The following is a 26,516-nucleotide window of genomic DNA, read 5'->3' on the forward strand; positions in this document are numbered from 1 at the left end:
TGACAAGGATGAGTGGGTGGCATCCCGTTGTGAGCTTTGCACCCATGCCCTTAGTAAAAAAAACGTTACCCTCCTCACATCACTGCACTAAAATAACAACAGGCTTTTGTCTCGCCAAAGCCCCTCTGCGTCAAGAGACAAACATTTGGATGTCAGCACGCCACACACAAATGCACACATGCACACACACAATCAAAAAGGGCATGAAGGTTCCATTTTGATCTCTGTGGAATTTCAACCGCACACACATTCACTACCTAACATGGTGTTAAACTGGTAGAAATACCCTTGTGGTCCTAAACTTATCCCATCAGTGTGTATTGCAATCATTTAGTAGGAATCGATACAAAAAGTGTGCCACATTATTGCAAAGCAGCAAAAATGTTGTATTTTGACAGTTGTTATGAATGAAATATTCATTTGTCCATTCATTTTTTTTTGTACCTCACAGTCAAAGGGTGCTGGTCAAAAGGTAGACTTCTGGGCTGGTTGCTAGTCACTCGCTGGGTACAACTAGAGACAGACACTCTAGTGGGAATTGAACACACGCTGCCTCAGGAGTGAACCACCACTTCTACGGTGACATATACAGTACATCGATTATGATTCAGTTACTGGTTTGGGCTTTCACGTGTCAAAAAATAGGCAAAGATCTTGGTCATAATTAAAATCAGATGTTTGCAAATGTCTTAGTTTGATTGAAAAAAAAAAAGATCACCAGTCTGCTTTCGTGGAGAACTACTGAAATATATATATATATATATAAAATATAACAATGATTCTCATCTGACAAGTTTCATCGTTACACTTTGAAATCATTACATTCTTGAGTCGTATCATACCCCACGTATCGAGAATATTGAATCGTCTTTTGTGGAGAGGTGCAGTTACAATTTACAGTCCTTTCAAAGTCTTCTGAGAACAAGAGTCTCCGGCTCACATCTTCCACATTTCAAGAGACAGATTCAGAAAGGATTTCTCAGAAAATTTTTATTTGACAAACAGGCACCGGCTGGATGGATATTTTCATTGAAAACAATAAAAACCAAAAAGGGAAAAGGATGCGACTAATCGGAAATACATGTTAAAGGCCGTTGTAGGGGGGTCAGTCTGTCTTTGTGTGTCTCTTATCTTGAACCTGTTGTGCGATCTTGCAGCACAGAAACTACAACACCATCATGGCCGCTGCATGAATGAATCACAGTCCATTTCTCTCCGCGTGTCCCCGCAGAAGACGTTCACTCCTGGTCCTTCTCCTCGCCGTGGGTGATGATGTGCACCAGGTTCTTGTAGTCCAGGTTGCCTGCCACATCTGGAGGGAAGGCGGCGAACATCTGCTCCATCTGCGGCACACAAAATGGACACGTTTGCATCACGTTCCCTCACCAGTCACAATGCGGACCGGCGGGTTACCTCTTCAGGGGTGAACCGGTCGGCTTGTGTCGTCAGCATCTGTGTCACACTGTGGACAGCGGAGACATGACGAAATGCACTTTTTTTTTTTTCCTGTCGTGGATCATATACCGTAGGTACAAAAGTGTCAGCACTTACTAGTCCTTCCTCAGCACTCCTTTCCCCTCGGGGTCAAACACTTTAAACGCATTGAGGATGGTCTCTTCTGGATCAGCACCTTTCCACAAACACATGGGGAGAGTCAATTTGATGCACACAAAAAAAACATAACTTCCTTTTTTTTTTTTTTCTATTATTGTTACCTTTCAGCTTCTCCCCAAACATAGTAAGAAAGACGGTAAAGTTGATTGGGCCCGGAGCTTCTTTGAGCATCTCATCAATCTCTTCCTGTTTCACGTTCAGGCGACCTATAGGAACAAAGACGAGGACATTAATGACTCTAGAATAGGGTTTTATTAGTTCCTCAGTGGGGACATTTCGGGTTTTGCAGCAGAAATGTAAACTGTAACATAATACTATATATACAGTAGAGATATGAATGACAGCCCGTAACTTGAATAACGTACTGTACAGAGGAATTAAGCAAGAATAGTCAGAATCATTTTTATGTTGTAAAAAAAGCTCTTGTAGTTAAAAACCTCATACTCTACTTTTAACATTCACTAGCATTTTTCAATTCATGCATTTATACCGTGACAGATTTTGTGAAATATTGTCCGTGTTTGGAAAATATGACTGATAACTGAATGAGAAGCATCTGATTATTTTCTTGTTTGCTGTGTATTGTCTAATGATGGCGCAATTTCATTTCATTTGAATCCTATTAAAACTAAAATAAATGTGTTGTGCCTGATCACTCAGTGGTACGCATGGGTATGTTTAAGAGCTCAACTCTTTTTAATATTATGTACTGTACATATTCATAATTTAAATAACTTCATGGTCCAACAAAAAATACAAACTATATTGTGAGCTCTTATTTATGTATCCATTTTGGTGGATAAAATAAATAATTAAACATTTTACAGTATTACATTACTTATTCATTTCTGTTAATTATACTATTCGAAATGTAGTTAATTATATTATTCGAAATGTAGTTAATTATACTATTTGAAATGTAGTATTTATATACAGTATCACAATCACGTGGCTTGAATGATTTAAGATTCATGTGGTTCCCTGCCCAATAAAAAAAGCTAACATATTTTGTTGTTGTTTTGTTTGGTTCTGTTAATCTTAACACATCACCAAATAAATCGCAAAGCAGATGCAAACACACCGAGCGCTGCAAAAGTGTCCCTCAGGTCGTTCTTATCGATGAAGCCGTCTCTGTTCTGGTCCATGATGGTAAATGCCTGCGGTGCGTACAAACACACGCACACACACATACACACAGGAGATTGTTGACAAAAAAGTAAACACAACAAAAAGGACACGATGATCTCCATCGCGGTCAATGGCTGTTGGTGTCTAAATCCCCGGGGGGTGGGGGGGGGGGGGGTGCGGGGGGGGGGGGGGGGGGGTTGGGGAGATTTAAGCTTGGTACGCAGCACATGAGGGCATTTCATGTGCAACCTAATCGCCGATGACACCCGTCTGGATGTTTGGCCGAGCGCATACCGGCAGGGAGCTGCTGTTAAGGCTGCGATGGACTGAAATGGCGACAGGTGTTTGTGGTCCAAACACGGCAGGGGCGGAGCTACGTAATGGCCAGGAAACTCCCTGGCCACCCCTCATCTAGGGGAAAATTCTGGTATGCATGGATGCAGTACTCTTGGATCCCTTGATACTCTGCCACAATTCATTTTGAGGAACTGTATATTTAAAGAACAGTTTTATAATCAATCCCAATGCAAACTCTAAAAGAATTTGTCTTAATTGGAAAAAAATGCTTCATTCTTACAGTCAATAAAAATGATTACTTTCACACCACAGCAGGCAACAGACATAGTGCTTTTTAGATATGATTTGAATAAATGGGCCATCAATCGCAGTATGCAAAATGGTGTCGGCTGTCTGTGACAATTGATCACTCTGACTGGCTGTTAGCTAGCAAATCAGTGCGCGATATAGGAGGAGACTATGAGATAATACACGAAAGCAAATTCCACGTCAAATAGCATGATATTACCTAGTAAATCAAGCGTGGCAAAATGTTTCCTCCTAGCATTATGAGTCTGTTGGATAAGGTTCTGGATATATGCGCATTTTATTTCATGAAACCCCTGACTGTGGTTGGTATGATAAACAATGACTTCTCAGCTACAGAGGTGCTTACGAGCATGTAAAAGTACACATTGTGTATCAACCTGGCCACCTTCTTTGAAAATTTCTGGTTACACCTTTGAACCACGGACTTGAGCGAGAAGACAGATGTGGACATCCAACATTTCCAGCAGCCGGGAGAAAAGTGATTCTAAAAATCCATGAGTGATGGGAGGCCTAATATTCTCATTTTGTCCCATAATTTCAACCATCATCTTGAGGAGAAGGAAAAGAGCAGATTGCACAGTTTGAACTCACCTCCTTGAATTCTTGAATCTGGGCCTGCTCAAACATGGAGAACACATTGGAATTGGCTCCCTCTCCTGTTCTCTTCTTGGCTTTTTTGGGCGACTGTGGACCAAAAGGAAGGAGTTCATGGCGATGAATATCATCATGACTCATGTAATGGGCACCAGCTAACAGCAAGGCATATTATTATTATAGAAATGGCTCCATAATATTTTTTTACATACAATACAGTGGTCATAAAGTATTTTTTGTTTTACTGAAGAATTACATGAGTAAATAACAATACATATTAGCGCCCAGGAATTATTCAAAAGATAATGCAACTTAAAAGCAATTTTAGCATGATAAAATGTACCAATATATCGTCAAAATTTGAGATGGAATCATACAAGTCTGCGCATTTCAAGGCAGCATCTCTTGTCTACGCAAACACACGCACACAGGGTGACTTACCATGGCTGAGCAGCTGGGAGGTGAGTGCAACAATGATGCCAGTGAACAATGAGGAGAAGGTGGGTGGCCTTTTGTAGCCCCCCAGCTGTCATCTCCACTGGATGATATTTATAAACGATGTCCTCTTTAGGAAGTGACAGGTAAATGACGCTTCGACGCGCTTTGTCGGCCACATACTGTATTTCATGTGCTCGTTCCCTTTCACACGCACACATACACACACCACCGCAAGATTTTTTTTTTTCCACTAGCAGATAGCTGAAGAACAGGATTAGAATATCCGATGCAGACTGAAGGTTAAAGTATCAAAACATTGTTTTTACTTTGTCAACTGAGAATATTCCGCATGGATTTGTTTCCAGTATTATTTTCTGTGTACACAATGTGCCACTGTATTCACTAAGCTCAAATCATTTTGTGGACGATGGTTGTTGATTTTAGGACCCACTATTACAAACCAGAGGAGCAAGTTCAATTCGAAGTAAGGTAAAATTGGGTTTGAGAGTGTACACCTAAATGAATTTAAACCCATAAATTTGTTCGACATCATGGCTTAAAATGTACAACACCAACAAAACAATAAACATGAGTGAGTGCTTGGTTAAAAAAAAAAAACATGGTTCTCCTTGCCAAGAAATACTTACACGGCTGGAAAGCTGATTTGTTTCCATCTTAAATGATGCCCCATTTTTAGACTACTTGTTGAGAAGCGGAATGGCATCCCGTAGCAGTGTTGTAACCAGGCTACCTAACAGCACGAGAAAGCGGTGCCACCCTATTGTGCCACTGTTTGGTTCTTCCGCACTCCAATAAAGTACCTGGTCATTTGTTGAAAAGCTGAAATTGACATGTTAAAATATCTTCCTCGTTACTGATAAAACTTGAATCGTTCCATCCATCAAAGAAGACCAAACAAGAGTCCCAAATACCCCAAAAAGATGTTTGGCGCAGAGAGTGATGATTTGGCACATTTTAAATGTTCATTTGTGCTGCTCGTGGCATTAACACTTAATACCGACGCATACTTGCGGTTAAGCATCCGCGGATTCACATATTCAAAAATTCCCCCTTCCAATTTTTGTTCAATTGTTTTTTTCTGTTCTTTTGGCTTCCCATTCTTTCTCCCAGTCTTGGTCATTTTAAAATCTTTTGGACGGGTTATAATTGTTAAGACAATTTCGTTGCTCTGTACTTGTGACGTTTAATGACAATGTGCTTCCGTTTTGTATTTTTGCACTGTTATGTTTAAACTGCAGCGGCGGTGGCTTCATTTTTAGGGCCTACAGAGCGAACTATGGTACTTGGCGTAAAAAGTTACAAAACCACTGTATTTGGAAACCCCAGAGATGAACAAAACAACAGAGGCACGAGTCACACGCTTGCTGTCACCAACGAGCTCCTCGACATCACCGGTAGCCGTTCACGCTATGTGCAGCTAAATAAACACGTCCTTACAATGTGAGCACGCTTCATTAACAGGCCTTCTCAGATTGACTCAAGGTTCCCAGGTCAAGAAAAGTGACAGTGTGTGAGAATGAGCCGAGGTGAGGAGGTGACACCGCGTGCTCGTGAGCTATATCGAGGCAGGCGCTCCCGACAGTTGCTGTCAAATAAAACGCAGTTGATGGCCTCGCAGCAGATGTCAGGGGTGTCATGTCGCAAGCATAACGCGAACAGCCAGGTCACAGTTATTGTTACCCGGAGGGGGGCTGGGGGCGCGTGCTATTGTTGAATGCAGCTCCTCCATTTGTGATTTGTGAGCAGCCAAAGCAGCTACTGTGGCTGGAATGACGGGCCATTGTCTCCCTGCAGGCTGAGCATTGGGATGTACGTATGTGGCTAAAAATAGAACGACCTCTTCAAACACAATGGACATGGACAAATGGTGAGGTGATTAAAGTGAAAGGCAACCCCCCAAAAAAATTCTTTACAAAAATATGTTCAATGCGCTAGTCTAAACTTGATATTTTGATTAATATTGCGTTTGTGGAATATGAGTTAAGCAGCAAAATCCACCCGTTTTTAGCCATCTCTGGGGGCGGCCATTTAATCAATTTCCGTCGGCTGAAAATGACATCACAGTTGCTCAGGGCTTAGGTAACAACCAATCATGGCTCAGATTCAGAAAACAGGTGAGCAGTGATTGTCGTTACCTGAGCCCGGAGCAACTGTGATGTCATTCTCAGTCGACAGAATTGACAAAATGGCCTCCACTGAGCTAGCTAAAAACGGGCGGATTTCTCATATTCCACAAACGCAATATTAATTAATCAGAAGGCTGCGTTTTGACTAGCTGGGGCTACATAAAACATCCTGTAAAGACAATTTTTGGGTTGACTTTCACTTTAAGGAAGCCCAAGCGAGGGACTATAGGAAATACCCACACAAAAGTTAAAAGTCAATGGATATATTTAATATTCTTTGACCAAATCTCTACAGGGAATTAGAATAAAACATTTGTTGTTAGCAGACATCGATATCATATCCAGCATCGAAGCAGTTATGATTCCGTGAAATGAAATATACAACTTAAAAGTATAAAAAATAAAACAAGGATGGCTAAACAACCTTTTTTAAACAGTGAAACCCCGCATATTCGACTTTTGAGAATTAAATCATTCGTTTTGGAATTCAGGCCAAAGCAGTATTGCTTTGGCGTCACCTTGATCTCAAGGAATTAGGTTGAAGTGAATTGAGGAGTTTCATTTAGACATAAGTGGTGATTTTTAAAAAAAAAATTTTTAAAGTCTGCTACTTGCACGTTTGTGCTATTCTTGGCAGGGCTCCGTCTAAATCCCCACATACAGCGGGGCTTCACTGTATTTAGATCAGCAGGAAATGTGTGCATTTGGTTTCATTCATTACTTTCAAATCTTTTTGACCAATTGCATCAACTTCAATACATTCAAGGAAGCTTTTACATTGCCAACTATCAAGGCGTCGGGAAGTTGATAAATCCTCACCTTTAGTGATCGACTTTTGTCAAAATACATAAAATACAGCATTTATTTTGTGTAAACACAATGTAACTTATGTCACAGGTCACATTAGGATTTACAGAAACAAAAAACAAAAAAAGCACAATAAGAGTCCAAAATAGATTTGATTTGAGTACTGTACTGGCAGGATTGCCTTTAAAACTGAAAAATCAGAATGAGCAAAGGTGTTTGTTTGTTTTTTTTCATCATTTGATGAATGTTGGAATTCAAACAGAAACCAAACGAGGCAGAAGCAGAGGGAAACACACTAGGTGATTTCACATTGCCATCGACAAACCAGGGTAAACCAAATTATTTTCAGCTACTACTTTCATCAATTTGGGTTTCATAGACTATACGTATAGAGAGTCACATAATGCTGCGTTTATGTCCCTCTCTTTTATTTAACGGAGGTTTGCCTTTGACAAATAGAGGCGCTACACTAGTCAGAGGCATTACGCAATCACTCACTTTGATCAACATTTGCACATATTAAAAGAATACTTATTAGACATTCAAGAGGGCAAGTTATCACTTTTTTCATTAACAAAAATAGACATGGCTTATCCAGCCTTGAAATTCCTTCTCAATATATATTTATATATTTATATAAAATTATGTCTTGTCTATTTACAGTCAGATAGCATTCTGAAGGATTAGAAAGGTCCTGCTCCACGGCTGCTCGACATTCTGGGTAGTGCCGTTTTTTTTTTGTCTACCTATCCACAGGAAGACAAGCCTCTCTGTTTTTCGGCTTTATTGATTTTAATTCAGTTTTTTAATTTTTTTAAATACACGTTTCCAGTAACCAATACCAATCTGGTGAAGTCAAACAGAAGGTTAGTAGTGAATGATTGTAATTAGCTCTTAATTAATTGATTGTGTGTTGACAGTCACAGATGCTCATAAAAACGAAATGCTACCGAGGCCGTGACGGAGCCCGTGTTTTGTCTTCTTCCGACCAGTAACTGAATCTGTTCATATTTTCGCCGTTGCTACAGCTGAGTTTTTTCCGGCATGAATACCTTAACTAAAGTTGCCTTTTCTTTTCAACGTCATTTGAACTGAAAGCAGAGCTACTCTAAAACACAGCAAAAACACCCTGCTTGAAAAGTTGTTCATATGGCATTTAGGACATACATTTATTCCCCTAACAATTACCTTTTACTTCCAAAAGCGATTAGTTGTTTCTTGAGTGGGGCTGCCTGCTTGGATGTCTATGAAAACAAATGTGTGGCAGTGTTTCCTTGTGACATTCGCTCTGATTTGGTCCTCTTCAGCCTTTCCCGAAGATGGATTGGAGAAGAGGCTCCTAAACAGATGACTGGTCCCATACCTGTTCAATAGTCAAAAGAAAACATTAGAAATACGGTGAAGTAACACATTCTCATCTGGATTTGTTCAGACCCCAAAACGATATTTTTTATGATGGGAAATAATGGAAATGACTCCAGCCTCTGCTGTGGACACTAGAGTTCCTCCATTGCTATCTTCGATCTCTGTGATGCCGCTCTGATTAAAGCCCCGAGGTTTGGTTGGCAGCTCTCACGTGGCCTTTCAAAAACGTGTGCGTATATCCTGAAAGATCACTTTAACACTTTTAGACTGCACGCAGATGGATTTAACTAATTATCTACCTTTTAATTTATCTAATGGGTGGCATGAGAGCTTTTTAGGGGGGTTCATAACAAAAGGATAAATATGCACATGCCAAATTTCCACTTTTTAAAACATTTTTTTTTCTTATATAGGTATTTGTCATTTCACTTGAAAATTTAAGACTAATTTGTGGTGATCCAGCAAATAAAATTCAGTTAGAAATATCAAAATTACAGGTTGTAATGAAACAAAACAGATTTAAAAAAATCCAAGGGGGTGAATACTTTTGCAAGGCACTGTACAGTCTCAATATTCCACTAACTGGGAATTTTGGTTAGCTGACATTTTTATAACCTTAGTAGAGTTTGGCTTGAGACTGTTAGTAATAATTGAATACTATTAGTGAACAACAGCAACAGACACAAGGCTTTTGGTATTCTAGTTTCCTCACAGTTGGACAGGGGAGGCAAAGCAGTAAACAGTCTAGCAATTTTGGCCGATACACATGGGTGCTTTCTTGCAAACATGAGAAGACTGAGACTGCTCGTAAATATTCACAGTAAATACGGAGCCAAGAGACAGATTAAATTAGCATAAATACTGGAAAGAGCTTCTGATTTCTTCCAAAAGACTGGAGAGAAGCCACTTTAAAGAATCGTGTTTATTTTACATTGACGCATAAATTATTATCCAAAATATTGTCATTGTCCCACAGTCCACCCACCCGTCTTTACTGAGTGAAAATATTTTCTCAGTGGTACGTTAGACATGTCTATTAAAGCAATGATTTCCAAACACTGCGCCATTAACTCATTAAATCCCAAAGACATATTTATGTCTGTTCACTGTATGCCATTCAATCCCAGAAATTTATTTATATTTTTTTCACATTTTTTCAAACGTTAGGGTAAAAGAGGGTCTGAATATGTCTGGTAATGAATGAGTTAATATTCCTGTGCCATGAGAGCTTATGTGGTGTGTAAACGAGTCAATATTTAGTACAAGTGATGTATCTTTGCCCATTTACCTATGCGCGGCAGATAGGGACAAGCAGAACAATTAAATGCTCTTCCACAAGATGGCAGAAGGTATCCTGAGGATCAAACTGTTTCCATTCAAGTAACAGGACCACATATCACAGAGTTGGTAGATTTGTCAGTAAATTTAGTGAGCAAATTGACATGAGATGCTCATTATTTCAGTGTACAAACTTTTTGTGATAATTACGTCTCACGGTGTCCCACGAGGATTTTCTAATATAAAAAATATGCCTTGACTCATGAACATTTTGGGAAACGCTGTATTTAAGTGTATTAGTATTTTGTATGAACAGACCTTGGCAACGGGGTTTATGGGCGTGCGTCCAGAACCAGTATGAAGCCTCTGGCGCTCCTCGAAACGACCTGGTGATCGCTCCCTGCGAACGTCCATCACGCGCCCCGGGGAGCGCTCCATTCGGGGGTCGGCCATGGCCCTTGCCGGGGAGCGCTCTAACCGAGGGTCGGCCATGGCTCTGCCAGGAGACGCGATAATGCGGTTCTCCAGCATCCTGCCAGGAGACTTTTCTCTCTCCAGAGGACGGCTGGGGGACTTGTCACGCCGAAACTCGGTGCGGGCCTCTCGGTAGCGGTGGGGTGTACCAGGCTCTCCGTGGACAAGGGGGTTGGCTGCCAGCCTTTTGGAGATGTGCTCGTTGTAGGAAGGAGGCCCGCGTTTGTTAGGGCTGTCAGGGAGAAGGAGGAAGGTAACAAAGGGAAGCGTGCCCTGGGTGACGAGTCAAGACTACCAATTGTAGTGAAAAACTGAATGCTTTGTGTTATATTTGTCAGAAGTTGTAAAGGCTACCTGAATAAGTCATCCACCGCTTTGTGGCAGCCTTCCATTATAGGGGACATTTTAAGAAAAATGTACTTTATATTGCTTGTGTTTGGGTTTCTGGGGTTTCTGCCCACCAGTTACAAGAAGAATTGACGACTGCCAATATTTTATTGTCTGCCTTTTTCTAAAAATGTGTTCGGTTAAGCTAAATCATAAAAAAAAAAAAAATCCACGATTACTGTGACCTGGACAACTCAAATGGGGAAAAACAAACACAAAAAAAACCCGGGAAAAAATGGTTATATAATAGATTTAAATGCAAAACAAAATTCAATAACATTATTCAAATGGAACAATAGACAGAATAATCATTTCGATAGAGACACCCCACTATCCTCCAATAAAACTCCCAAAAACAGTTTCTGCTTCCGCCATGTCAAAGACTGCGCCTCCAAAAGGGAATGAGAGGAGTAGCTGTGTTCACGAACAAAACGGCGCAAACTGCCCGTTTCTAACTGCTAGACAGTATACTGTATACATTAATTTTGGTCTCAGATTTTTTTTATATCAGCGAAACTTAGCATTTGAATATGGGGGTGTAGACTTTTTAGACCCACTGTATATAACTGACCAGATAGGCTGGCCAAAAATCCAGAGCCACTTTCAAGTGATGACCTGAGTATCAATGTACTACACTGCCTGAAACAACAAAATTTGACTTGACTTGACTAAACTGAGTCGAAGCTACAATACGAATGGCTTTTGAATGTAGTAGAGCAGCTCAGGACTGATGGCAAAGCCCGTTTTCAACATCAGCACATTTTTAACAGTGGTAACTCCATCCAAAGCATCCACCCATTCATCCATCCATTTTCTACTGCTTATCCTGTTCAGTGACAGGGAAGCTGGATCTTATCCTAGCTGACTGTGGGCAAAAGGCAGAGTGGCCCAGACCGGTTGCCGGTCGATTGCAGGGCACACAGGGACAAAAAAACCCCACAAAAAAAAAAAAACAGTCACACTCACATGAATGTCTAACATTCACTGAGCGAGATTCAAGCCCACGCGAGCAGCAAGTCAGCCGTGTGTACTATATTTGTATCCTCAAAAGCAAGCATCATGTTGTAATAGACCACACTCACATGATGTAAAATTACAAATTTAGTCTTTATTCAATTATCAACCGCCCTACAACATGTACATGTTATATTGAAAAGTGATTATTTGAAGTTAGCTTATGATTTGTTACATCTAAAAAATGATCTCTTCCTCCTGCGAAAAAAAAAGGGAAAATGCAGGTGTCACTGAAAAAACAAAAACTAAGGCCAAACTTAACCATCACCGACTGTGCAAGTCAACCTGTGCCCTGCCGTGCCAACTACACAAGTAGTGTCATCATCACCCACTCACACTGTCAGTATTGTGGCGGTCCAACCTTCACCAGCAATAAGTGAATGACAAATGCCAACACACAAAACAAGAAGTAAGTTTTAATTTCACATCACCATTCACTTTTGACACATTTTCTTTTCCTTCGGCACAAGTAAGAAACAATCAGAAGGGTTTCTCTCAGAGATGATTAATGGATCTCACTCATAAAAATTAAGTTGATTTATTTTAGCTTTTCGTCTAATTAAACAAATGCCAAATCTACTGTATTGTCAAGCTGCAGAAGCTCAATCAATATCCAAAATTTCCCATTTTCGTTTTAAGGGCAATTGATTGCTCTTCCAAATAAGAGATGTTTGTTGTAATTTTTTTAACTCTATGAAAAAAAAAAGCCACCAAAATGCTTAATAAAGACATTGCATCATTTGCACAACTACAACATGCTGAAGGAGAAAAAAAAAGTGCCATTCATACCCCGAGTGAAGACAAACGGTTCTCACCTGCGTCCTGAGCCGCAATGCTGCAAGTCTCCTCCACCATCCTGGTTCTGAATCAAGTTGCCCTTACAGCAAATCACTCGCAGTTTGTTCTGATATGATGAGGCCAAGTAAATGGCGCCAGAGGAGATGGCTGGGCCAAGGTAGCGTGGGTTTGGGATGTCCAGGTGAGCGTATGAGTGGGACCTGAAAAGAGTATAGAAGCTCAGCACATTGGTCTTGGTAGAAATGGTATTCTGTCATAAATACCAAATACAGAAAAAAATATGTACACTCAGTGGTCAGAATTACAGTAGCTAAATCTGACTCAAGTAATTAATAGGATTCAATAGATTAGCCTATGTTCTTACATAACGGTGGACATGGGATTATACAGTTTACAGTCCTTCTGTTGACAGTGTTGCCAAGAATCCCATATTGGCCAGTCTCGAAAAATAAGCTTACCCTAATGCAGAATGTCCCTGAATCTCAATCACATCCAAAGAGTTGAAGTAGGTCACAAACAGGTATGGCTCCCTATAGGCTGAAAGGTCAAACTCTTATTTAATATCACGTGACATGCTGATCAGAGGAAAGTATACTGTATGGTATAAAATGCAATATAATCCAATGAAGATTCACAGACCAAATGACAGAGGCAGGCGGCTCCACTTGATATCATCCGTTCTACTCCTGCGGCCGTATGCGTCCACAAACACGCCAAACTCTGAAATAAAAACATTTTCAATTGGCAAATCAAAATAAACCAGAACTTCTTTTAAGACGGTGCGGATCACTCCACAGGTCACTAAATTTACAGATTTGCTCAACTGTGCACTGTTTTGGCACCGTCCCGGCACACAGAAAAGAACATCTCACCATGGAAACAGAGCAGGTATTCCTCCTTCTGAGGTGCCGTGGTAACCTGAATGATGGAGATGGGGAAGCTGTGGGAGGATGCGGCAAACACAGCAGAGGCTAACGTCACATCATTTTTATCCAGGAACTCTGCAGGAATAGACGCACGCATTAGTCAAGCAGCTCAGTCGGGTTGAAGTGAACGCAAAATATTTTCAATTTAATATCAAGAGCAGTGTAAAGTAGTGGATGACAAACCTTCTAACACATACTGCTTCATTTCAATTTCATAGAATTTGTTGGTGCCAATGATAATACTATAGCCGGTGAAGTGGATACAGCTGCACGGCTCTGAGGTCTCAATTTCCTGCAAATAAAGTCAAGACTTAAACAATATAACCCACTTCCTTCCTAGAATAAAACAAAGCCTCGACTATATGCATGCTGACCTTTCTGATACAGAATTTATTGAGGCTTTCATTAAGTCGCAGGATTGTAATCTTATTGGGCATAGCAGCACAGATACAGATCCCATTGTCAATCTGTGAAGAAAGAAAGAAAGAAAAAAAAAAACTCAGCACATTTTTTTCATGATGCTCTTGATAACTTCAACTTCATCTTTGCAAACTGATGATTTTACTCCATGTGATAAAAATAATCCAACTGACCATTCCAGAGGAGAAGAGGTGGCACCCCTTTACTGTCTCGAAGATGAAGGGGTTGAGGTCAGGTGGAGCTGGGAGATGGGACTGTGATAAAGACTGTTTCACCTTCTTGATCTCCACCAAACACAGGGCCCGGTCTTCGCCTGGAACACACATTCGGTAAAAATATGAAATACAGGTAGATATTGAAAGCCATGGGGATGATTAATGAAAACCATAGCGACTTAGTAATTAAGGTTACCCCAAAAAAAAAAAAAAAACATCCTGATTGAACATTCCTGAATGGCTTCATTGACTCACCAGTGATCATCAACAGCTTGTCAAGCTCCCTCAGGATCTGAATCTGGAATACGGCGGTCAGGCCGGGAATGTGGGTTAAGGAGTTCTTTATGACGTTCAGCGCATACAAGCCCTCCTCAGATCCAACCAGCACGATCTAAGGTAAGTAACAAGGACTGTCATTGATGTGAAACCTGCGGGCGGGCGGACGGTGCAGCTGCCTTACGACAAGCTTGTACTAAAGGTTTATGGCAGAACCTGGTCAGTGAGAGGGAGAGTGCAGTTGATGTCCAAGCGGTCGTCGCCCTCCAGCTTCAGCAAAGAGTTGCCCAGAAGTTTCTGTAAGGACACCAAAGCACAACATGTGACAAGGGACAGTGGCGCAGGCATCAAAAGATGTTGAGCAAGAATGACAGCCAGCTCTCAATTCAGCTCCTCATTTCTCAATTAACAAGATACAGGATGTAGCCTTAATAAACAATAATGGGTGACATTTTACACACATGACCAATTCCCCTATAGAATTGCAGTTTATGCAAACAAATATGATTGTCAGTGTGCTTCCGGTTGTCAGCACTTCAATGATTCATGAGACCATTTATAGTTAAATAATTGCTCCTTGGGTGAACACAAAAGCGTCACAGCAGCATCTATAACAGCAATAGGGGAAAATAAGTCAATGCATGCTGTACTGCGGTACTGTGAACAGGACCGTGACAGTTGAAGAGGTGTGGGAGGCAAGGCAAGTATACGTAAATCTCCCAAAATATCTTCATATATATATTTTTTTGTTCGGAGCTCAGATGGTGAATGCCAAGCAAGCACAAATATACTTTTAGGCTGCAAATCTCTGTAGAAAATTCCTTAAGTCCACTCGAGCAAGCGCTCGATAAATGTGTGTTTATCAAAAGGAATTCAACACGCGTTTGGCTGTAGGTATTAAAAAATATTATTCAGAGTGTGCAGTTCTTCGGAAATGCTCTATGCCCCACCAACTCTGCTCAGGGCAGAACATTACAGATGAAGGCTGTGCAGATTACCCAAATTTGATTTGACTCTGCAACTGAAGATAACACTTGAAAATACAATGTTTAATCATAGATGGCTTTGACTTTTAAGTCGTAGTTTAAAGGGAATAAATGAGCAACCAAAACATGTATACCATACGCATTAAGTTACGTTATTAATAGGCACATGTGTTTAATGGATAATTACTAAATGTATAATTTAAAGTAAATGTAACAAATTATGGATGTTGCTTACATTTGTTTTAAACATAAAGGCTACAGAAACAAATAGTGACTCTAGATTCCGATTTGTAAAATATGTTGTGCTATTTAGTGCCTCTTCATTGAACTGCAATGTCCAAGCATCACAAAATGTGCGGGACACCTTTTGTCATTTCCACAACAAGTACTGTAATAATGAAGTCAAACTTTGGTTAAGTTGATGACTCAAGGGAAGCAGGAGCATCACCTATTTTAATTTTCCCGACTTTTGTTTCCTAGGTAGAATCAGGGTGCAAAGAGTGTGCAAGTGTATTTCAGTGAAAGAGCTGAAGCAGTATGGCTCTTGTAGAAGCATGCATAGCACAGCATGCTATCGGCCTAAAGTGTAGACTTCCATTCAGACCCATGCATTTTGCACAGTATACTTTATGTGCACATTTGGCCACTTAAAACAGCGACTATGGAACCATTTATCAGCCTGGTTCTGTGTTATCCTGCACAGAGCAGTCATCGTGTTCTATGCATGGACTGGTACAGCAACTACATGCTCAGCCAGTTGATCACTGAAGCCCAAGCATTCGTGCAGCTTCTTACTGTACCTGAACCAGGGGTGATAGGTTCTTCTGTCTTTTAGAAACACCTGCCTATAATGGTCCACGCAACCGCATTGAATGGGGATACACACACAGCACATAATGACATGGACAAGGAGAATGAAAACACACAAAGAGAAGACGTGGTTGGTGAGAACATGCGTAGAGAGAGAAAGGGGGAAGAGGAGAAAGATCAGGAAATGAAAGCACTGGCTGATGTCGGGGGCATTGAGTATAGTTGACTTGAACCACAACAAACAGTACAAACTTTCCTTGAGTTACATTACAATTTGACAAGGCTAAAAACATGTATTACTAGAAATTACACAGAAAAAAAGCTTTCGCGCTTACAGCGTCTGAATCCCCTTTGTCTTTAGATCCACGGCTACCAGCCACCACAGACTCCAGTACAGCCACCCAGCGCTGTTTGTCCGGGAAACTGGGAGCCATGAAGTAGAGGGACTGGCCTGGCCAACAGGTGGTGTGGGGATGTGACTCCAGCTTCAGAATGTAAGGGATGTCTGGACACAAACACACAGAAAATGTGGACACACACATTTTATATAGATGGATATACAGTAATTAAAAATGGTCCGAGTGCAATAGTATTAGTTGGCAATGAACTACTACCTGACTTTGCAGTGTTGATGAGCTCTGAGGCTCCAACAGCTCCATGAACAGTTACCTCTCCATCAGGAAGACAAAGCTCAAACTCCTCCTCTGCATTTACACAGTCTAAAAAGGACATGTCCAATTAGCTTTGAAGTGGATACAGATTTATCTCTGATGTCTCATTATGATATCAGCAGAAAAGGACAGTGACCTTCTCTTGGCTCTGTGTCATAGATTGATATTTTGGTTCCATCAAGAACCACATACTTCGTCTCCCAGCCCTGCTGACCACGCTTGCCATTTCTTTGTAAAACACATAAAAATAATAATGATTTAAAAAAAAAAATCAAAAAAAAAATCAATAACATTATGGTGAATATACAAATAGATATCATGGTACATTAACGGCCATGGGCCGGTATTTCAGGAAGAATTAGCCATTAACCTTGGCTGCTTCATCCATCCCTCCAAGCGAACATGCCCACTAGCTTCCTTGACCTGGAGTCCAGGGGAGCTTGCCTTTTCTCGGCATAAAGCCTCAGAGAAGTGGGTGGCATACTCAGCTGGCAGGCCACAAGTGGCTGGGAGGCATGGTGAGCATTTGGGATGACAAAGGGTGTGGCATTCTACAGGGGGGAAAAAAAAAAAAAGGTCAGGCATTTTTTTGGTTCATTTTCTGAAATACTGTTAACAGAGTAGAAACTTTTGAAAGTTATAAAACACATCAAAAACACAATTCCACTTGCATTACGGACTTCCTTTAAATATAGAGCAAAAAATGGAGATAGTTTTTTTTTTTTCCTCAAAGTAGCCATTTCCAAAATCCGGCCCGGGGGCCAAATGCGGCCCGTGTTCAAATTTCTACCGGCCCTGAGCCTATGGCATACAATTAATAATGAGTGGCCCGTCAGTAGTGTTGACCACAGTAAAAAAAAATAAAAATAAGAGAGTGATTTTTATATATGACATATGACCACGGGATGGCAGCAGACCTGCGGTAGCTCTCTCTCGAGTGCTTTCGGAAATAGCTTTCCGAGCGCCTTTCTATTCATTCATCCATTTTCTATACCTCTTGTCCTCCAATTTAGAGTCTTCAACAACCGAATATATGCATAGTTATAGGAATGTGGGAAGAAGCGTGAGCAACCAGAGAAAATCCACGCAAGCACGGAGAGAACATGCTAACGCCACACTGGACGGTCAGAGCCAAGATCTGAAACCTGAACCTCAGAACTGTGAAGCCAACGTACTAAGCACTACGCCATCGTTATGAGTTATTGGAAATACGTGCTGTCGTCTGGTCAACAAGGCAACACACTTACTAACTAAACAGTGTATGAAAGACCATGTTAACACAAACAGATTACACCTTTTAGCAGATTATTATATTATTATAAGTATGGTAAATTCTGTAACAATATTTTACTATAACATATTTTTCAAATAGGCCTGGTTACAACCATCCAAAATTCCATGTGAGATCATGTAGTGGGTGGCTTTCACAGACAATGGCTAGTAATTTTGATAAGACTGGCCAATAAATGCCTCTCTGAAATTCCATCGGCCATTCTCTGTAAACAGAGAACACAAACCTAGACAAGTGGCAGCCTGCCGTCCAAAATGCACAGTGTCCAAGCAGACGGCACATTTGGCAGCCCTCATGTTGAGTCCCACAGTAAAGCGATGGGGAATATTATGGTGCATTCGCTCCTTCACGCGACGTCCAAACTCTGCAATTTAAAAGAAGAAGGGGAAAAAACTGTTGTGAGCTGAAATTAGATTTTGTTATTTTGAAGGGCAACAACTTTTCACACCAAGATTTTTTTTTTTTCATAATCCGCATGGTGAAAATGAACAAAAACGACACATTTTTAGTGTAAATACTCCCGTGTTCAGGTATGAACTGATGCAAATGATACTATGCGTGCTAATCAGAATAGAATGTATAAAGAATGAAGTGTGGGGGTACAAAACACAATGGAGAAGATGTAAGAAAAGGAATGGGCGACTGCTAACTTACTTTCAAAGGTGACCCTCCTCTTTTCTGCAAGGAATAAGAGGAAAGAGACAGAAAGGAGATAGCAGTCTAACAATAGCTATGTGAAAGTGAAACGCACACACGGATAGTTTGAGGCCTGAATCACAAAGAAAGGCAATGGACTTGCAATGGTCACTGATCAACGTGTGTCTGATAGGATCAGAGCAAGTCGCCTTGCTCTGTCCACTTTTCATTATATTTCTGTAATAGGAGGATTCTTCAGAACTCATTAGGAAACTTTAGAAATAGGACAATTAAAGCAGATTGGTGTGATGAGATAAATTCCCGATCTGCTTCTTTCAGTATAGGGAAGTCTACATTAAAACCAGTTTCATCAGATCATTCCATTGTCCTTTGCTTGTGAACAGGCCCAGGCAGGATTATAATATTGGCTGGATAAAAGCGCAGCGACTAAAACCTGAAACAACCCCCCCTTTCAGTCCGCTGATTTGGTTTGTGTTTCAGATTTACAAGGTCCTGAGCGTAGTTATCCAACGTAATGTAGGGTCTTATCCTGCCTTATACAGGCTGACAGAGGAAACAAACAGAGACAAACAAAGGGCGTATTTCGTCGACAGTGATAGTATACACGAGAATGCTACTATGTCGACAAATTGATCTTGGAGATTTATGTAACACAGATTATGCCTGTGCTCATGTGTGTGTCACCTTCAGGTGTGGAAGTCTCTTTGGAGCGGGTCGAGGGGTTAAGCAGCCCACAAGGGTTGGGTTGATGCTCTGGGGACTTCACAATGGCCGACATGAGGATTTGGTGGCGAGCCTGGGCTGGTGTGGAAGTAGCCATGTGATCCTGTGCTTTGAAATGAGCAGCTGTATTTTCATAAAAATGAAACAAAATAGTCAGCGGCAGTAAAACACCCGAGACACTACACACTGAAGTGCAGTGGTGCATTTAAAATACCACTAAACCTTTTTGCCCACAGAAAAATTATTTTAAAGTTGGCTAAATGCCTCGCTTAATAAGATGGTGGTCTAGTACTATCAATAATGGGTCTGATTAAGATTTTTAAGGTTGACGTGTGAGCTGACAGGCACTGACTGCTACTGCACATAGATTTTTATGACGTACCCTCTTCCCTTAGGGATCGTAGCTCTATTCTCATCTTCTGAAGAGCCTCTTCCAGCTCTCCACACCTTGAGCGCTCCTTCTCCAAAGCAAGCTTCATGTCACTGTACTGCAAAGGAACTGCCGGCTGGGATTGAGGAGTCAATGCCCCATTAGTTGTAGTGCCTACATCTTCGCGCCGTCGACCAAAAATACCCTGTTCGCACAGGGAACATGCAGAGATGATTTTATTTATATCATCAGACAACATCTTGCCCATTGGGCTGCTCCTCTTTATCCCCCCGTACAAAAACTGAGCCTTGACCTTAGACTTTATTAGAACATACAATATTGGGTAAGTCACTAGTTACTCGCGACTCTGTAAATAAACACAGTGCAGCTCAGCCTTTGGATAGCAGACATCAAAGCGAGCAATATGCTTTTGACGGTATGCCAAACTCATTTGAAACGGCGCTTAAAAATGCAAGTTATTGTACATGGATTTTCGGGGACTATTTTGAAACAAAAAACATGATTTATTGTTCTCAGCTTCAGTGAAAGTGGGTCGTGACTCTGCGACAATAGCAAGATGCGGGCCCCAGGGTGACAAGTAGACAACTGTTGAGATCCACTGCTCTAACCCATACTACAAAAGCCACAAAACGGAGGCTTCCTGTAGTCGTAATAGCCAGATGCCCCAATATTTTTATCTCACTAGTGTACAGTAAACACTATAGGGAATCTTACATTATTTTAACAGTAGCCTCCCTTGCATCTATATTTAACAAAGCTAATTTTATTAGCATTTAAGTCCATTAAATATTTTGTACTGACCTTCTTTTTCTTAGTGGGCTGGTCCATTTTAGCCTGGAGGAAGTCAATAAGTTTGGTCTGCTGTGAGATGGTCCCCTCCATCTTCACCTTCTCATGGGAATATACAGCCTGCAAAATAAAGCTGAATTTTAAACCCCTTTGAGGACTTCACTGAGAACACTTTTCTTATTTAGCTCAACATGAGATCTCCTCGGAATCATTGGAATTTCCAATATCAGTCATAAAGGTCCACAAACAAGCATCTCATTCAATTGCCAAAATATTGCACTGAGCACCTGTATATTCTCCAGCTGATATTCCAAATCGGTCCTCTCCGTCTTGAGCATATCGGTCTGATCTAGTGCATCCTGTAGACCCTGGGTCAGACGGAATATGTGGCTCTTTTGGAGATCCATCTGTTGTTGCAGCTTCCCTTGCTGTGAAAATAACAGCAGACAAACTAGAATTGAAAAAAATCTGCTATGAAAAAAATACATCTGCAACACCTTTATTTTGATTTGAACTTGACTACGTGACAGTACGGTGCAGCAGTGAGTATATGTCTTCCTCACAGTTGCGAGGTTATGGGTTTGAATATCAGGACCTCCTGTGTGGGGTCTGCATGGTCCACTCTGTGATTGTGTGTGATTTCTCCTGGCTTCCTTCCACATTCCAAAAATGTTTCTTAGGTTAACTGAAGACCTCTAAGTTGTTCATAGGTGTAAAGGTGAATGATTGTTTTCCCCCATTCAGCGGATATAGTCTATACAGGCCTCTTCAAATGCCAGGTTTTTGAGATGTTAAAAAAATGATAAATCACATTCAAACTTAAGTTAATGGGAGTCAGCACACACCTGCCAACAGGCAGTGTGCCTCTGATTAACCCCAAATCAGCCGTTTTAGTAGGCTTTTCCAAACATTTTTGTAGTGCCCAATGAGGAGAAGCGGATTTTAAAAAATGACAGATGGAACTTGAAAAAGAGAAGGAATTAACCATACTAGATGAAATTGAAATTGAAGTACCGGTATTTTACATTGTGGGGAAAATGTCTTGAAAAAGATATGGCCTGTTTACCTCTTCCATGAGCCTCTGTTTCAGCTCCCTCTCAGTCTCCAATTTCTGCTGCAAGCTGCGAGCGTTCATCTCCAGCATGGCGTGCTTCTTCTCCAGATCATTGAGCTGTGCAAACAAGAGAATGCCCGCTTTGTCAACAATGGCACAATTTTGCCGCACCAAGGGCAAAACTGAAATGATTGCATTGCATTGCTATGTTGATAATTTCAGATATCTAGAAGTTAGATTCATCTTGGATCTGATATATAAATGCAGTTCTGTCAACTCACAGTATCGGACAGACTTTCAGCTTTGAGTCTTTGCTCCTTCAAGGCCTGCTGCAGTGCCAATATCTCAGCCTTGTGCTCTTTGACTGCTAGTTCGACAGCCTGGCGGGACTCTGTGCTGCGCTGGTCTGCCCGTAACCTGTGAAAAGCACAGTAACAGACCATTCATCACATTCTAAATACATTTCAAAAACGTTTCAGCATTACCGGTTTTGTTTTTCATTATCCAGCAGTCTTTGCAGTTCCCTAGTGCGTCTTTCGGCCTGGCTCTTTTCATCCTCCAGGGCACCTCTCCAAGCCTCCCACTGCCTCTCCTTCTCCAGCAGCTCGTCATTCAGAGACTCGAGCTCTACCACCTGCTCCTCCAGCATGCTACATGTAGTCTTCAGTGTTTCAATGTTCTAGGAAGGTAAAAAAAATGGCAGGTTGAGTCAGTCACATGTCTAAAAAACTTGTTTGCTGGCCTGCCGACATCTCCTGTTCCTGTGACAGAAAAGTCTCAGTCCTAATTTGTTTGGAATAGTCTTTCTAACTAACCGATAGATATACTTTACAGTGAAGAATATGAGTGAAGAAAATATAAAAGTATAATAAGCAATAACTATGGTCTGTCAAACATTGGGCATCATTACTTGTTTTTGATTGTTGAGATGCATCTCACGGTCTGCCACCTCTCTCCTGAGCCGGTCCACCTCCTGGCTGAGCTGCAGTTGGTCCTCCCGCTCATCTGATGCTTCATCCAATTGCTTGGACAGGTAGAAGTTCTGGCGGTTTAACTCTGCATTCTCCTGACTCAGCTGGGTGAGTTGCTCCTCCAGGTCAGTGATCACCTGAAGCAACAAAAAGAGCTCGATGAGCCCGCAGCGCTTGTGGAATAAATAATTGACAATGACAATGCATCAGATGATGTTACTGATTTTCCTAGATTCCACCCACAAGTTGCACTTTGGCATTTATGATTTAGCATGATGATCTTTTTAAATATGGATTTTAATCATCCATCCTTCCAGCTTCTGTACCGCTTGTCTTTATTAAGGTTGCCGGTGAGTTGGAGCCTATACCAGATGTATTTAGGCAAGAGGCGGGGCCAGACAACCATTCATGCTCACATTTGTTCATTTCATCCTTAATAAACCTAACATGCACGTTTTTTGGGATGTGAGAGGAAACCAAAGTACCCAGAGAAAACACTTGCAAGCACACAGAGAAAATGCAACCTCCACATACAAAGCACAATCCGAACCTCAGAACTGTGAGGCAGACATGCTAACCACTCTGCTGCCTATATTAATGATATAAAGATCCATCCATCCCTCAATCCAGATATTAAATTTCAATCCCCATTACAGAAATCAGCACTTACTGAACAGCTGTCTCTTAGGGCATCAAACTTTTGTTGAATTTCATCTCTGTGATTCTATGAGAAAAGGGAATCAAAATGTAAAATGAGGAATATGATATAACGGTGCTATTAAAAAGTTTTTTAAAAAGTTGACTGTTTGTGTTGTGCATATGCTGAATGATGCTTCTGCTTTTAATATTAGCTCTGAGAATAGTAATAGTATAAATAGTAATAGTACTACAAATAGTAATAGTACTTCCGGTACTGTATTCCTGATTTTGCAAGCGTACCTACATATGGTAATTGTGAGTAATATGTTCAAGTGCACTTGCCGTCTTACCCTCAAGGCAGTGATCTCCTCTTCAGCCTCAGCAGTGGTTTCCTCCAATTCAGTCTTGGCTTGCTGCAGCTGGCTCTCCAAGGCAAGACGAGCTGCCTGCAGGCTGCTTATCTGGGACTCGCGCTCCTGCAGGGAGAGGGTCAACTCTGACACCTGTCTCTTGATCTCCAGCTTTTCCTCTTCATGCTCTAAGCCCATCTGGAAAGTCAACAGGGCACGGGTAAATGTGTGTTTACTGCAGTGTCACAATGACCTGAAAGGGATTATATTAGCATATAATTATCACCATTTGTTGGTACAGAGGACCAGATGGTACATTTTGTAAAACACTCAAACCAGTTTGAGAACCACAAGGCAATCTCAAATTTTTGGTTTTGAAAACAGATTTTGTTATATTCATTTGGGTTAATACGGTATATTTTGAGATATATTATCGGAGGTGCTGTATAGTTCTTTTATACACTTACTGAGATGACAAGTGAAAGCACTGCATTTAAATGAAACTTGGGTCACAGCAGTTAAATATGCAGTATATATTCATTGAATGAAGAAAACTGAAACAGAACATCTAGGACATCTTGAGTCTTGCAAGTTCAACAACACACAAAGGCGATACAAAAATAGTCAATTACAACAATTCTAATACTCCTAATACATCCCAATCTATGTAAAAGTGTTGGTTGTATTTGGGTGGCTAAAAGAAGTGGAGGTGTCAGAATGAATCGATTTACAGACAACATATCTATTATTTTTCATGAAAGCAGACTGATTACGTTTAATGAAAACAAAACATTTGTAAACATCTGCTTTACTTTGGAAAACGATGCCCAAACCAGTTACTGAATACCAAATAAACAACAATAATTGGTTGATAAACAGTAATAGGGAGAAAACAATGTTTTTGTAATATACTTCTTTGAAAACTCTATTTTATTCAATTGTATATATGAAGAACGGGTGAAAACTAATCTTTATATCTCACTTTAATTGAACACTATTGTAATTTGTGGTTCTACTGTATATTAATTGATCTAAAAAGACTACCAGCTCAGTGGCCGATCAACTGCCTTAATCCGCTTTGTGGACAGTAATACTGTAATGTAATGCTACACTGAGAGACGGCTAAAGAGCATTACTTAATCCTCAGCAGAATGATTTTGTTTCTGTTTGCTATTGGCTCACCTCCCGTAGCCTACTCTCCAGCTCCAGTAGACGGGTCCTCTTTGTCTGCTCCTGCTGACTGATTTTCTCGAGATGTTCCTCCAGTTTGGCATTTTGAGCCTCGAGCTTGCCAGCCTGAGACTCCAAATAGAACTTTTGCTGTCGCAGCTCTGAGATCATCTCCTCTTGGGCTTTCCTAATCAGACAAAACAACCAAACAAAAAAAATAAATAAAAAATGGATCTTGTGTACTGTTTATTTAAAAAAAGAGGCACCTCTGTTACAGCTTCAACAAAAGTGAAATTAACAGTAGTATGACAAAAAACATTTCTGCTAAAACAATGTGATAATCACATGTAATTCCTTCAAATATATACAAAACATTTTATTCAAAGATTAGTTGAAGTGGTATTTTCTCTACGTAGTGACATGAGCCATGCTGCATCATTAAAAGCATCCCTCAGCCTCGATGCACAAAGATTTAAATGTACACTAATGAAGCCATTGGAGGCAGGAGGAGATGGCGTCAGTGTGGGTGGTGACCCTCATGAAAGCACAATGTGGGTAGGACGTCTTGTTAACGCACATATTCTTCTGGGTGTAGATGCTGCTGTTAGCAGCCAGCTTGTTAGCCTCTGACAGCTCGGCGATGCGCTGCTCCAGGTTCTTCATCTTTGAATCCATGGCGTTAATGGTCTGCAGAAAAAGAGGCGAGACAATGCGATGGTGCAAATAACATAAAAACTCGACAAAGACAAAATCGTGAAAGTTCTGGCATGCAAATTTTAACAGAAGCAGTTTTTTTTAGGAAGGGGGGGACAACAGAAGGTTTCACTCTAGTAAAATCCTCTTAGCTTCCTTTAAGGTGTTGCTTGAATCTTCCACTGTCAATGTCAGAAGATGAAAAGCTTCTTAACTGCCTCAATTCTATCACATTAACCAGATTAGGACTTGAGCCCATACTTTACAGTGCAAAATGATGTACACCACAATTCAATTTAATTTAGTCTTCAAAGTGCTCATTCCAATACATCCCAACCACGCTGACATATTGTGAATGGAAAGAAATGAAAAGATGTAGTAACGGCGCCAAATTTGAAAGAGACATGTTTGTAAACTTTCATACATAAACATTCAAAAATCATACTGAATACATTTCAGCTTCTTTACTCCATTATTAACGAGAGTCCCATTTATTTGTGGAGACTGAAACTGAGCAACACCCACTTGCTTTATCTGAATGTAGGGTGTGAATTTAAAGGCAATTCTCACATTTACAATTTCTAATTCATTGCAATTTTTCTTACCGCTTTCTGCTCGCTGAGAAGTTTACAGTTCTCTCTTGACTCCTCCTCCTGCTGCGCTCTCCTGGCCTCCAGGCTCTCCTTGTCGGCTAGGTCCACCTTCATTTGGGCTTCCAGAACCTTGATTAGACAGAGCCGGCGCATGTACACGGCACATTAAAGTCTCATAGGGTATTAGCATTTGTTCAAAGTTCATCCCGGAGGAGATATTTTCAGCCGCATAGTAACACTA

General features: G+C 40.8%; 2 protein-coding genes across 5 annotated transcripts in view; both read right to left on the minus strand.

The window, feature by feature from the left end:
• Positions 1 to 975: 975 nt before the first annotated feature.
• myl2a (myosin, light chain 2a, regulatory, cardiac, slow) lies at positions 976 to 5,968 on the minus strand. Its single transcript, XM_086040924.1, has 7 exons — positions 4,384 to 5,968; positions 3,940 to 4,032; positions 2,696 to 2,771; positions 1,716 to 1,820; positions 1,552 to 1,630; positions 1,414 to 1,462; positions 976 to 1,343 (listed from the first exon to the last, which is right to left on the minus strand). Exons 1-7 carry the CDS (start codon positions 4,384 to 4,386, stop codon positions 1,239 to 1,241), a joined length of 510 nt encoding a protein of 169 aa, XP_085897050.1. The 5' UTR covers positions 4,387 to 5,968; the 3' UTR covers positions 976 to 1,238.
• An 806-nt stretch (positions 5,969 to 6,774) lies between these two features.
• cita (citron rho-interacting serine/threonine kinase a) overlaps positions 6,775 to 26,516 on the minus strand; it is a 35,799-nt gene continuing 16,057 nt past the window's right edge. For 2 of the 4 annotated variants that reach the window (XM_086041121.1, XM_086041119.1), the window contains exons 20-49: positions 26,288 to 26,404; positions 25,567 to 25,676; positions 25,002 to 25,176; positions 23,820 to 24,017; positions 23,501 to 23,554; positions 22,770 to 22,967; positions 22,345 to 22,538; positions 22,141 to 22,276; positions 21,872 to 21,976; positions 21,093 to 21,233; positions 20,818 to 20,925; positions 20,008 to 20,200; positions 19,587 to 19,748; positions 18,900 to 18,923; positions 18,472 to 18,609; positions 17,325 to 17,505; positions 17,091 to 17,182; positions 16,898 to 17,002; positions 16,619 to 16,788; positions 14,704 to 14,784; positions 14,467 to 14,602; positions 14,170 to 14,309; positions 13,951 to 14,043; positions 13,760 to 13,868; positions 13,523 to 13,651; positions 13,290 to 13,370; positions 13,109 to 13,187; positions 12,668 to 12,850; positions 10,296 to 10,683; positions 6,775 to 8,697 (exon numbers count right to left, since the gene is read on the minus strand). In XM_086041121.1, the coding sequence (XP_085897247.1) occupies positions 8,674 to 8,697; positions 10,296 to 10,683; positions 12,668 to 12,850; positions 13,109 to 13,187; positions 13,290 to 13,370; positions 13,523 to 13,651; positions 13,760 to 13,868; positions 13,951 to 14,043; positions 14,170 to 14,309; positions 14,467 to 14,602; positions 14,704 to 14,784; positions 16,619 to 16,788; positions 16,898 to 17,002; positions 17,091 to 17,182; positions 17,325 to 17,505; positions 18,472 to 18,609; positions 18,900 to 18,923; positions 19,587 to 19,748; positions 20,008 to 20,200; positions 20,818 to 20,925; positions 21,093 to 21,233; positions 21,872 to 21,976; positions 22,141 to 22,276; positions 22,345 to 22,538; positions 22,770 to 22,967; positions 23,501 to 23,554; positions 23,820 to 24,017; positions 25,002 to 25,176; positions 25,567 to 25,676; positions 26,288 to 26,404 (4,044 nt within the window). In that variant the 3' untranslated portion in view covers positions 6,775 to 8,673. Of the gene's footprint in view, positions 8,698 to 10,295; positions 10,684 to 12,667; positions 12,851 to 13,108; positions 13,188 to 13,289; positions 13,371 to 13,522; positions 13,652 to 13,759; positions 13,869 to 13,950; positions 14,044 to 14,169; positions 14,310 to 14,466; positions 14,603 to 14,703; positions 14,785 to 16,273; positions 16,319 to 16,618; positions 16,789 to 16,897; positions 17,003 to 17,090; positions 17,183 to 17,324; positions 17,506 to 18,471; positions 18,610 to 18,899; positions 18,924 to 19,586; positions 19,749 to 20,007; positions 20,201 to 20,817; positions 20,926 to 21,092; positions 21,234 to 21,871; positions 21,977 to 22,140; positions 22,277 to 22,344; positions 22,539 to 22,769; positions 22,968 to 23,500; positions 23,555 to 23,819; positions 24,018 to 25,001; positions 25,177 to 25,566; positions 25,677 to 26,287; positions 26,405 to 26,516 lie in introns of all 4 variants that reach the window. The other 2 variants (XM_086041118.1, XM_086041120.1) reach the window with 2 other exon arrangements.

This window comes from Filicampus tigris, chromosome 9, assembly GCF_054856515.1.
Source record: "Filicampus tigris isolate MCC_2025a chromosome 9, RoL_Ftig_1.0, whole genome shotgun sequence".
NCBI classification, from domain to species: domain Eukaryota; kingdom Metazoa; phylum Chordata; class Actinopteri; order Syngnathiformes; family Syngnathidae; genus Filicampus; species Filicampus tigris.

What these genes read in the sequence shown, in the direction of transcription:
- myl2a (XM_086040924.1), bottom strand. An exon ending in AGATTCAAGAATTCAAGGAG is followed by an intron (nt 2,772 to 3,939) that starts GTGAGTTCAAAC and finishes TACGCACCGCAG; the next exon opens with GCATTTACCATCATGGACCA. An exon ending in GGAGTGCTGAGGAAGGACTA is followed by an intron (nt 1,463 to 1,551) that starts GTAAGTGCTGAC and finishes CGCTGTCCACAG; the next exon opens with TGTGACACAGATGCTGACGA.